We start from the raw sequence: 12,781 nt of genomic DNA on the forward strand, positions 1-12,781 counted from the left end.
TTTTTAACGCCTATTTTGTTTTAAGCCTCCTTTCATCAGATTAAGGACCCTGCTATTTTATTTCATTTTATTTTTTTATGCTCGGTAATTTAGTCACACGCAAACTTAAAACCAGAAGCTGTAACATGCTGTTAAAGCACAGGCGCCCACTGTTACATCAGTAACTGAGAATGAGGGGGCTTGGAGCATTCTCCATCCCCCCGCAGATGTCTCCTCTCAGCCTACGGGAGAAGCTGGGGAAGCAAATGCAAATGCACGTGGGGACAGTGTTTGAGGCGATGCCCTTCCTGCGGCGGTGGGGCAGCACCATCCCTTTAGCAAGCTGCTGCACAGAGCCTGTGCTGCCCTTTCCATCCTCTGTCCCCCAGCGGAAGCGTCAGATCAGGGCAGGAGCTGGGAGCACCTCTCTCCTCCCCAAGCCCTGACCCCACAGTGACCACTTCCCAACCGCTTCATGGACCACACTCCTCGTGCCGGGCAAGACCCACCAACAAAACACACCCCTCTCCCAGCTCCGAGCCCTTCACCAGCAGCCGAAGCGCCGTCAATAAACCATCAGCCTCCGAGTCAACAGCGGTGGCTCCGACACACAAACACTCAACTGCCTTTTTCATCCAAAATCAATGTTGTATTTATCTTCATTGATCTACAAGGAAACTGAATGTTTAAAATTACAGGGGGTGCAGGGGGGAGGATGGGGAGGGGGGGGAAACAAGAGTTACAGAGCCAAGAAAATAGTAGCGGATGGCTGAATTAACTAGAGAGAAAAAGCCCAGGATATATAAAACATGGACACTGAAAAATAAAATAAGGGAGGGGGGATGGTACAGCAAGTAAAACATGGCAAAATTTACATATGGATGAAAAGTAAAATTGGAAATAAAAAATAAATCATGCCAAAAAGCAGTTCAAGGCAGAACCACACTGAAACAAACATCTGCTGATGGTCTTCATGTACTAGAGAGAATATATCAGAATTGCTTTTTTTTTGTTTTTTTTTTTTAATCAACCATTAGACTTTTTTTTTCTTTTTTTTTTTTTTTTTGTTGCACTCCTAAAATTCTACTTTGTCTTGTATACAGATTCCAATAAGAACACTGCACGATTAGCACAAGGGGTCCACGGAAAATTGTCCTTTGTCCTTGCTTGCCAGCGATCCTGCCCACAACACAAAAAAAGAGGAAAAAAAAAGGAAAAAAAAAAAAACCAGGAAAAAAGAAAACCAAAAACCAAGGAAAGGGTCTGCCGCATGGGTCTGTGCCAGTTCCATCTGCTTTTGCCAGCTTGAGAAGTAGGAAACCAAAAGTCCCTTCCAGGAGCGTGTGTCTCTCTCTTTCCTCGACGAACTGTCCCTTGTGTTTGCACAAAAAAATACAGTCTCTCTTTTAGCTTCTTTTGTTGAACACAAGCATCCCTCTTGCCGCTCACTTGCCATTCCCGTTCCGTCTCCAGCGCTGCGAGTTGGTTGTTTTTTTTTTTGGGTTGGTTGTGGTGGTTTTATTTTTTTTTTTTGTATTTTTTATTATTTTTTAAACCTTCCTCCCCCCAACATCCACTACGACCTGCCTCCGAGTTCTTGCATAGTTGAAGTATATATGCCGTACTTAGCTTTCTGAGTGTGAATTTCTGACTGTGACGAGAGTATGAGTTGTAACCATGTTAACAAATAACCAGAGTGGTTCTAGAAACCATTTTTATAAAGTCTACCTATGTTAAGAATTTAATATTGGTGTACATTTATATTAACAGAGTATTTACAGTTTGCTTTGTTTTGTTTTTTTTTCTTTTCTGTTTTGTTTAAAACAAGAAGTCAAAAAAAATTCCTCTTAAATTTCTGCATAATATAATAAGGCAAAAAACAAACAGTTTTGTACATTATTATTATTATTAATATTTTAATATATATCTGTAACTTCGGTTCCAAAGTACCAAGGTAAGTGATCGATTGGCCTCAGAAGGGAACCTCACAGTGGACTGTAAAACTACAGTATTTCCATAAATAATACTTTTAAGAAACCCTGGGTATTTTTTTTTTCCTTAAGGATCTGAGGCCTTTCAAATGCAAATTTAACTAAAAACAAAAGCAAAATTTCTTCTTTTTTTTTTTTTTTTAAGTGAATAAAGAGCACAAAATTAAAAAAAATACAAATCCATTAAAAATGTTTCTCACATTTGGGAAAAAATGTACAAACTTGCTCTTTGTATTCCTTTTTTTTTTGTTGTTTTTTTCTTTTTTTTTAGCACAGAAACAAAAAAACAAAACCAAAAATCAAGACCTATATATTAAATTCCCATTCTCAGCAACCTTCTTGTTGGAAAGTCTGCATCCCCGACCCCGTTATTTATGGAAATGTGCTTAACTTCTACAAATTTTACATTTAAAAACAAAAAAAGAAAAGTTTACAGCAGTGCATTTTGTAAAAGGTTTGTTGGTTTCTGGTGTTGGGTTTTTCTGTTTCTTTTCCTGTTTGTTTCTTTGTTTGCTTGTGTTATATACAGGCGAGCTGAAAATTCACTGGTGGGGACTATCGTGCCTCTACTTCTTTGGGGTTCCTAGAGGGGGAATAGTCCCTGGCCTCTGAGTTTGTGAGTGGAGTAGTCCTGCGTGGGGAGGCAGGTCTGGTGCTGCTCGCTGGTACAAGAGGCGGTGGGGCGCTCAGCGCTGCGGTTGGTGGGTTCCTGTTTAAAATCCCATTGTGCATGGCAGTGGATGGACTCAGTCTGGGGTAATGCATCCCGCTTAAATGAGGCATGAAGGATGGCACGTGTGCCAGATGACTTTCGATGGGGGATGAGTGCAAGTGGTGCATTCTGGCACGCTCAAGTTCTTCCCGTAAGTGCAAGCGCTCTCGTTCCTCCACTTGCCGCAACCGCTCCTGCTCTCGGCGGGCTTCAAGAAGGTTTTCATGGTTATAGTCGTGCGGTTCCCTGTCTCTGTAAGAGCGCTCATGGTCGTAAAATCCGGAGGTGGTAGGGAACCTATGAATAGGATCTGTCCGGAGCTGGAAGTCCATTCGACGGTGCAGGTCTAAGCTCCGGTAGGCATCTCGCAATGGGTCCCTCATTGGGTCCCAAGAAAATCCAGGATGCGGCAGCCTCTCTCTTCCTGACAAAGGATTCATGCCTATGAGCGGGGTCATCATTCTGCTGCGGTCCAGAACATTCATGTTGTTCATCTGGTGCACGCTACCCATGGAGATGGGCATAGAGGCAGCCATTGAGTGAGGCAATGATAATCCATGCAAAGTAGGTGGTGGGGGATGCTCCACTGATCGGGAGTGCTGTGAGGGTTCAGACCCTACCACCAGCACATCACTGTCTTCCTTTCTCTCCTCTTTGACTTTGATGTCATTTTTAATCTTCTGGAGGTCGCTGGGAAGCTCTGTCTTTCTCTCCATGTCCTTGCTCATTAGATTGGTAAGCTTCAAGCTTTCACTTAGTGCAGGTTTGCTGTATGGGGATACAGACTGGATTACTGGCTTTGTGTTGTCCTCAGAGGGTCTCTTATCATGGCTTGGAGTTTCCTTCACTGGGGAACGGCTCTCTTTAATCTTGTGTTCTGCTATGGGCGGCTCTCTCAGCCGGTCAGGGTGCTCTCGCTCGGGTTCTTTGGACCTTTCCCTTTCATTGAGGCTAACCTGTCTGATGGGATCACTGGAGGTTTGGCTGTTGCTGCGGATGAGATTGCTTATCTGATGTGTCACTGGAGCTGATGCCGGTGAGGATCTGTTTGAATGTCTATTTTTATCCATGAGGTCTCTGTAAGAAGAGAACATACAGCCTTGGTTTTGTGTGAACAAACATGTGATGTTGGAAATGCACAGTGCTGTGTCTAGTTGTGCAATTTGAGATTGATCAGAAAACTATTTGAAAAGCTCTGCTAGCATCAGCTATAGATGTGACGCTACACTAAAAGACATGCGCTACCCGCCTTTACATACTACATAGAAAATAATGTTAAATGTCCACAAGCTGGGGACTAAACTGGGGGTGCATTTGAGAGAACAGTCTATTCACCCAAAGACACTTCACTGAGAAATGGAGGACAACAAGAATTCTAGACAGCTTATTTTAAAGAAATGATACCTATTGTGTGTTCATACATACATCTGGCTGCCAGACAACAATCTTCTTGGCTGCAACAGTCTTAACTTGTGTTTCTTTCCTAAAATATCAGTCCAGAAGCCTACAGAAATGTATGTAGGCCCTTCACAAGATAGCCTGTTGACTGGAAGCGGTGATAATGCTTATTTTCCTATGGAGCTGCATGGGAGTTTTTGCTGTTGCTGGTTTTGGCAGGTAAGCTAGGTGCTTAAGGAAAAAATCTGGGAATAGGCCACAAAAGCGAGTCATCGACCTCTGCTTCAAGGACCTGCTATGATGAACAAGGGGTTGATGACAATGACCATGGTTTAGAAAGAGGAGCATGAGGGTTTACATTTATAACTGCACCTCTATCTGAGCAAGCCAATTAGTCACAGTTAATCCCATCTCCTTAAGAGGGGAATAAATAATGCTCACCTTTTAAAAGCACTTTGCTCTACCTGAGAGACACTTAAAATGCAAAGTATGATGGTATGATTGAGAGAACTGCATTATGCAGCTGAGAGGCTCACTGAGGCTTAAGTTTTATGCTGGGTTTGCTTTTGAGAGCTGAAAGACCCAAGTGCTAAAAGCTGGAAGTGTTTTGGGGAGTTCTGTAAGTATTTATCCCTTATGATTACATTTGCTAACCCAAATTTCTTCCTCTGTGGTAGTCTTGATTGCTGGTCAAGGATGTGGTTTATTAAAACCATATCCAAACAGGGATGCTTGAGGACAGCTTAAGCTGAATTAATAGAAAAGTAATAGAGATGTTAACCCCTGTGTGAACACTCTTGAGAGTAACCTTGGTTTGCAAGCAAATTACACTAAAGCCAAGAAGGGAGCTTCCTATCTGGATGACTATCCATGCAAAGGTGTCAGACAATTTAACATTTAAAGCAGGATGATTTTCAGCCTATTGCTTCCATATAATCTTATTCACAGGCACTGCCTGAAGACCTCATTAAAAGCACTCCAGGCAAACTATTCACTACACAAATACACACATCTAAGACTTGCAGGCTGTTACTGCCTACAAAGAAATAGCCTGTTGGGGACAACTGGGCTTTGAAATATAAAGGGCTTTACATCTTCAAAATGATGTAACTGGAAGCTAATGAAGTATCTATAGCCCAGGTGATCCAGTCCTGTCACTGTTAATAAGGGTTTGTCTACAATGCAATTTTTTAAGATCAGTTTTATTAATGGCTTCATGCACTCTGCTCCACATACAGGCATTTGCATTTTTATCTCATTAATGTCCAGCTAACATTTGAATTCATCAGCATATTTGTACACTAATGAGAACTATGACTGTCTCCAAAGGATCTAGCACAATGCTACCTTCCTGATTTCAGAACATACAGTGATCCTAGAGCAGCTGCAATGAAAACAGCCAAGTATACCCTGAAAACACACCGACACACTCATTTCCTCAGCCTGGTGCTTTTTATTAACCTACTAGCAGAGACTGGTTTACTGTATTTTCACAAAGGACAAATCCTAAAAGACAAAGAGGGTTTTTTTTGTGTTGGTAGTACTTGTACTTATCTGAAGAAGAGGCCTATTAGCTGCTTCAAGGACAAGCAATGCTTTGCTGTGAAGATCATTTTATGATTGGAAAAACTGGGAAAAATATAGAGGAAAAATAGGTCCAGAAAGAAGGGCTCAAAAGCTGCTTACCTCTCTTTGTCTCTGTCGTCTTTGCTCAGAGAAAGATCCCTCTTCTCGGGCTCTCGCTCCCTCTCTCTGTCTCTGTCATGGTTTGTCACTGAGGAGCTTCGCTCAGAATCAGTGGGCTTGGGCCACTGTGGAGGTGTTGGGAAGGACGGTGGGGTCCGATGGAGTCTATTCCATGGCTCATGGGGATTGTTGAAATTCTGCAGGTTTGGGCCGTCTTTGTGAGTAAAAATGTTGTTGTGAGCTACAATAATGGCAGGGGGAGGAAGAGTTAAAACTAATTCAAACCAAATAATTGCATAAACATTTTTGACAATGCTAATCACAATCAGAACTGTCCTTTCAAGTCTTTTTCATGTGGAACTAATGGTGAGGGGGAGCTACTAGCAGGTGGACATAGATACCTCCAACACCGGGTGTAAGATCCATCAGCACTTTTAAGGCTATGGGTGGAGGAAGCTTTAACTACATATCTGAGTAAGTCAGGGATGACTGAAAATGCCCACCTCCTCTTCTCCCCCCACCCCAGCAAGGGTTCCAGCACAAACTCAGTATTTTTCCTCAGCTCCTCTCACTGGCAAAAACTTTAACTTGTGGATAGTTACAAGCAATCAGCTGCCTGCAGCTGAAGGATTCAGGGACTTTTTTGTTAAAGAAACAAGACTATTCGGTGGTTATGTATGTGCGTGCATAAAAACAGAGCTTGGCTGTAGGCTTTTCAGAACAGTCACATCATTTTCCTCCATCAATCTTCAGCTGATTTCTGTCGTGCCATGAGATGCAAAAGCATGCTCTCTTATGTGTGGCTCTCAAGCGTGTCTTGCCTACAGGTAAGAGGTTTTTGAAGTAAAATAATTTTATACAGGTAATTTAAACTTTAGACAATGGGTACAGAGGAAGTCTACACGCTGCATTAGGAGAATTATCAATAGCTGTTCCACTATGCATCTTCACTGTCGAAGGGTGTTACTTTAGATGCCCATAGGGACCCAGAGCTCAGTGGGCTCTTGCAGCTCTAGCACCTCTAGGAGCACACAAGGTACCAACCTTCAGCAGTGAGGAGACACAGAGCACAGCTAGTGATGTTTGTGACATGCAGAAAAGCTCCCACCGCAGAGACCTGGAAATCTTAGGTGCAGTGTTTTCAGATAGGAGAATGGAGGTTAGGAATTAAACTTCTTTAAAAACTACCACCAGCTGCTGTAAATATTAGCATGTGGCTTTTCTGGAAGGGATGTTTGTCTGCAGTAACCCAGCCAGTACTTACTCAGAGCATGACTGCCTAATCCTCCAAAGGCATTGCTGCCTAAGTTCCCAAGGCCGCTGAAGGTGCTTGACCTGCTAAATGGATCTGGAAAGGCAAACAGGGATTTAGCAGGCATTTAGCCAAGAATGCTGGAGAATGAAATGCACCCCTCCCCTTCTTAACGGTCTGAATCCAAGTAGGATTAGGCCAGACTTTAAGCTGATCCTTCTCATTGCAAGGTTCTTTGCACAGAAAATTCCCATCATGTTAAAATGGAGAAGGGATTCAGTGCTCTGCAAACAGGTGCTGTAATAAACTTTTATATGCCAGTCAGAGGGGAGCTAGAAATGAAGGTCTAATGGCTAAAATTAGGATGGCTGCTGCTGAGCCTTCCCTATCAGTACTAATAGTAGAAGCATTGCTGTTGCCTTGAAAGAAGAACCTCAACGGGCTCCTCAGTTAGCATAGTGAGGGGATGCATTGTTTCACTCTTTTCTCTATATAGCTTTCTACCCTCTTTGTAATAGTGTGTAGAGACAGTCTTAAAGCTAATTGCTATGGGTATGTACTTTGCTACATTCATCCTTACGCCAATTAACTCTGGCCTGTTTGTGCCAAAGTTCTCTCCCGTAATGGCTTCCTTGATCCCAGTGGTGATGGAAATGATAGTGTAGTCTTAGGAGCTACTACAACAAAGAGATGGGAGGATTGTAGCCTTTGAGGCAAAAGATGAATCTTGCCTTTCCTCATCAAGTATCTATTTGGCTGCTGGCACTTGTTTTTATAAAAAGTCCTGCTTTTCTTTTTTTTAATATAAAGATTCCTCTCTGAGTGGATACAGCCAGACTGAGGTTTCTGCCTTCCAGAGATGGCTATGGTTAAATCATACCAGTGTATTTGTTTTCTTTCCTACTGGCCATCTCTAAACAACTCCTTCTGCCTACTGGCCTTATGACTGCCCCTTTAAAGTCTTTATCTCACCATATTACATGAGCCATTTTGCTCTTCACTTCCTCATGGATATCCTTATATTTAAAATACCAGTGCAAATATCACAAATAGCTTGGATCTTTAAGCAAACAGCTCTTTGCTTATTTACTTATTTTTAAATAGCCATTCTTGCTCTTTCCCTTTGACATCAAGTAACTGAGTGACTGTAGAGATATACAGTTAATTTTGACAGAGTGTTCAGGAGTTGATGTAAATCTGGGTATTTGCAATAGAAAAAAGTCTACCAGGTCATGTGGCATGCCACATGTACTGATTGGATGAGTGTTACTAAAACATTAATCAACAGAGCTTGAACTTTAATTGGCAATGAGCTGCTTGTGAGCTTCTAAAATGAGGAAATTTGAGAAAATCAGGCTCTACTTACTGCCAATTAGGAAACTGAAAGCCTGGCAAAACGTGCAGAACAGCTATTTGCCAGGAACTGTTCACTGAACTTTATTAAAGAACCTAGCCAAGAACTCTCATAGGTGGGAAACAGCATGAGAGGAGCCCATTTTAAGCTGCGGCTTGTTTGAGGTGCCTTTGCATACATTTCCCCCATTTTCTTGGGCACATTCAGCAGCAAAGAAGGGCTCTAAAGGTCACATTTCAGCTCCTGTGCAGTGTCTCGGCAGTGACAGTCTTGAAGGCACTGCAGTGTCTCTCTTGCAAGAGAGGGTCTGCTAATCCTCCCCCTTCTTTGGAGGAGAGCAGAGGGAATATGCTGGGAAGCTGGCATGGGTGAGAACCTGGCTAGCTTCTGGTTCATGAGGCAGTTTAAACCTCTCTCTCCCCTCGTGCTACAGTGCCTCAAGGCAGGACCACACTGGAGAGCCAGAAATGCGTCACAGGCATAAAGGTATAAGGGTGAAGGCACGATTTACTTACGCTTACCTGCCAAGTGGTTAGTGGGCAGGAAACTGCTGTGGTGAGGTGAAGGACCAAACGGGGTGGTGGCTGGATGTGTCGCACCTGGGAGAACAAGGTCCTTTTTTAGTTCAGTGGCAAGTGACTGCTTGCATACACAGAGGTCCTGGCCATCACATTCAGGAACCAGATACGAAGGCACAGGACAGACTTGAACACAGCAAAGGCAGGGGAAGACCCTGAAACACCAGCTGAGAGAGATACAGGCAGGATTGCTCAGAGTGCCCTTCAAAGGAGTCTGTGGGCGCTAGGAGGCAGGAGGAGACCTTGCCTGATGTGTTGCTGCTCACCTGTAGTCATGAGGAAGTCAATCTCTTTGTCTGGCATTTTCAGTCATTACTCTGTGTTTACATTAAAAAAGGTCAGCCCAGGTTATGGGCCCAGACAGAAGGTGCTCGGAAGTGACTGATTAGAGTCTATATGGAACACCAGTTAATGACAGGCACGCAGGGAACATCAATCATGCCTCTCCCATGAGAGCTCCATCTATGCTCTCACATCTGTCTCTGCATCCACAAGCTCCTGCTGCGGTTCCCCCCCCAACTCCCTTTCCTAGACACTACTCATTGCCATGGAGCCATGCTACCTCGTGGGAAAGCAGCATCACTGCTGAGCATGCTGTATTACATTAGGTTGAAACAAGGGGCAAGAATGGGCTGAAACAAGCTGCTCTGCCCTGTATTTCAAGGTGGACCAGGCTCGCACAGAAAATTCTGCTCTCCTTTCAAAGCAGAAAATGAGATTTGCTTCCTTTGCAGGCAGACACATGCAAACCTGAACAGGCTTGCAACCGCACTGTGAAAAGCACTGATGTCACCTGCCACTGGGATACACGGTTTATGGAAGAACATTAATTCCCATGTATCCTGCAAATGACAGTATGTTTAGGCAATCTCATGGATGGGCCCGGCTTTTGCTCCCTCAAGTTAGCACAGATGATTTTCAGGATGCACCTGAAATCAACTTTTGAATATTTATGTTTCAGATATGAGTGACAAAATGTTTCTGTGGCTCCAGTATTACACTGACAAGACCAGCCCTCTCCAACTGTTCAGACTATGAATGTCCTTTTGGTGCCTCCTCCCTGCCAGTTCTTCCACCATTGCAGACAAAGCAGAATTAGCAACTATCAGAACTTTCAGATGCTGCCTGGAGGCAAACACAACTTCTGCCTCCCCTGCAGGAAGCAGGACTTGCCATACCTGTGCATTAACTGTCTCATTTTGTTAGAAAGTAGTCATTGCACACAATGACAGAAGCAGCACTTTCCCAAGGATGTGTTAAATCATGCGCAAAACAGACCAACCCCTAAATAAAGACTTTCAGTGCTTGTCTCTTGTATTTTGTTGGTGAAAAGTTAACTTCCCTTACTGGGAAGTAACAGGTCAACTCTAGCAAACATCAGCATACTAGGAATAAGCGTGGGCTCTTCACTAACAGCTCCCTTACCCAGTCACTGCTTTCTCAAATGATAACTTTCCATTATAGAAAAGAGTATTACAATCCTTCTCCTCCCACCTGGCACTCAGCTCTCCTGCCACCTTCACCACAAAGACTTCTCCTTGTCTGTGGCCCAAATAGATGATTCCCACCAGAGGCATACCTGCCCCTCCAAGCCACATCAAATGCATGTTTCCACTATATGGCATCAGTGCTGGTAATGCTATGGAAGGTCACAGCAAAAGTGGGGGGAAATGGAGAGAAGAAACTAAAATGCACAGGATAAACTGCATCCCAAACACAGCCCGAACAGTGTTTTATGGAGGTGCTGGTCAGTCCCTGATCTGGTCTTGGTGACAGCCCAAAAACAGGCAGCCACCGTAAAATGCACTCGTGTTCAGAACATGAGCAGACTATAAAGCTGGAGAGGGAGACAGCGCTGCACGTCTCTCACCAGCTTGGGCACCACAAACCTAAGCAGCCAGAAAATGAGCTGAGGAAACTTAAGAGAGACCACGGCAACGAGACCTGGAGTTATCTATAAACATTCTGACTGCTCCAATGCTTCAAGACGGATGGAGACTGTCATCTTTCTAATCCTTTAAGATTTCAGGAGGTGTATAATGGATGGGAGATTTCTTCAAAGGAGACGGCTTACAAACTCAACTACACGGGCTGATAATAAAAAATCCTCCAGAGAAAGCCAGGAGCAGCATTGCAGGCTGTCAGGCAGTTATTAAATATAGCGTCTGCCAGGCAGCCGAACATCCGTCCTGCAGACAGGTGGCCCTAAGATAACTTATGTCTCCCACAGTAACTAGGCAATGCAGCAGAACCAATGATTCACATCAACTGCACGCTTGCTGGATAAGGTGAAAAGAATGCCTTGGATATTGCAGAGTAAAAGATTTATTCATCTATATATTACTGCTGCAATGTTTGTTCACTTTGATAGCACTCTTTACCTAGATTTACCACGCAATGGCTCTTGTGATTAATATAGTCACAGACAAGTTGCTGTAAGGTTGTTTATCTCTAGTGAAAGTTTTCTATTAATTTGCCTTCTTTAATCTTTCTATTTCAGACTATTTCCTCTTTTACTTTTATGAATGGAAAAGCAAACCATGTTGGCATTTTTAGGAGAAAAAGCTCAAGATACCAACTGCACCAGTGCTTTTCTGCCTGTTTGAGTAAACTCTGCCCAATACAGCCTCCAATAGCAAAACCATACACAAAACAAGATTCTTGTCATGACAGCACAGGACAGACTAAGGACTGTGATTAGGAAAGAGCTGCCATATGAAAACTGTCAGAAGTTTTAAATAAGCTGTGCTTATGCATCCAAGCAGATGCAACAAATATCTTGGCCCTGTACGATCAAAGTAACTTCACAGAGACCAAAATACAGGGTAGCATCCTACAATATACAGCTAGTATGAGCACTGATCGTATGTGCTAGAAACATGCATTTGATGTTTAAGAATTTCCATTCAGACAAGGGCAGAAAGGCAGACTGAATCACTGGTGGCGTTCCTGAAGGCTATCTAGTATCTGTATTTGAAACTCAGTTCTCACAGAGGTTTCAGCTTGATTCTTATCTGTTGCTTTTCTGTCATATTGGGGGCAGAATTCAAACCATTTCTAACCTCATTCATTTCAAGAGGGCTGAATCAAGGCTGAATACGACCATGTCTGCACTGAGTTAGAATAAGAGCACAATACTGCATCATAAAACCAGACTAACATTAGGAAAGAAAATACATTATTTGCTAATTAATTATACACATAAAGAACTCAGTTACATCTCGTAGATTGATACAGCTCATTCAGAAGGCAGATTTTAGCATCTCGAACACAGAACAAAAACCTGAAAAAGTCTAGCACGGAGATTAAGCCTGGGAACAGAGCAAAACCAACATTTGGTAGATTGACATCGACATGAATCTACAGTGACCTCCAAAACCAGAATGTCAGAGTTGCAGTCTCCTGTGGTCAGAGCCATTGAGAACAGCGCAGTGGAGCCTACTGCACTTTGGTGATTACGTTAATTGTAATTTCTTCTCCAACAGACTGGAAAGCAATTGATCAAGGTAAACTATGTAATTCTTTGGGTTTTTAAAATCCAATATGCCATTTTAAGCCTTAAAGACTGATGGACTTTGTAACACATAGGGGGGGTTTTATATTTAAAAAACAAACACTTCACAAACATGTTCTGTGATATTTTCAACACTGTTATTGGAAGTTCTCCTTTTGCAGAAAACCCTTGTTTTCAGAAAACAAGCAGAAACTTGGTGAGTGGAGGAGCTGAGAAGAACCTAACATGGCAAATATAAAAGCAAGAAAGAGACTGGGGCCACTTCCAATCCTGCGCAATGGAAACATTTTCAAGTGTTTTGTCAAAATCACTTTTAA

The 12,781-nt window shown here is 43.0% G+C and overlaps 1 protein-coding gene across 21 annotated transcripts in view; it reads right to left on the reverse strand.

Moving 5' to 3' along the window:
• Positions 1-606: 606 nt before the first annotated feature.
• FBRSL1 (fibrosin like 1) overlaps positions 607-12,781 on the reverse strand; it is a 530,544-nt gene continuing 518,369 nt past the window's right edge. For 20 of the 21 annotated variants that reach the window (XM_065692104.1, XM_065692101.1, XM_065692096.1 and 17 more), the window contains 4 exons: positions 8,894-8,971; positions 7,031-7,114; positions 5,767-6,007; positions 607-3,759 (listed from right to left, as the gene is read on the reverse strand). In XM_065692104.1, the coding sequence (XP_065548176.1) occupies positions 2,526-3,759; positions 5,767-6,007; positions 7,031-7,114; positions 8,894-8,971 (1,637 nt within the window). In that variant the 3' untranslated portion in view covers positions 607-2,525. The remainder of the gene's footprint in view (positions 3,760-5,766; positions 6,008-7,030; positions 7,115-8,893; positions 8,972-12,781) is intronic. The other variant, XM_065692095.1, reaches the window with a different exon arrangement.

Source organism: Lathamus discolor, chromosome 12 (assembly GCF_037157495.1).
Source record: "Lathamus discolor isolate bLatDis1 chromosome 12, bLatDis1.hap1, whole genome shotgun sequence".
Lineage (NCBI taxonomy): Eukaryota > Metazoa > Chordata > Aves > Psittaciformes > Psittacidae > Lathamus > Lathamus discolor.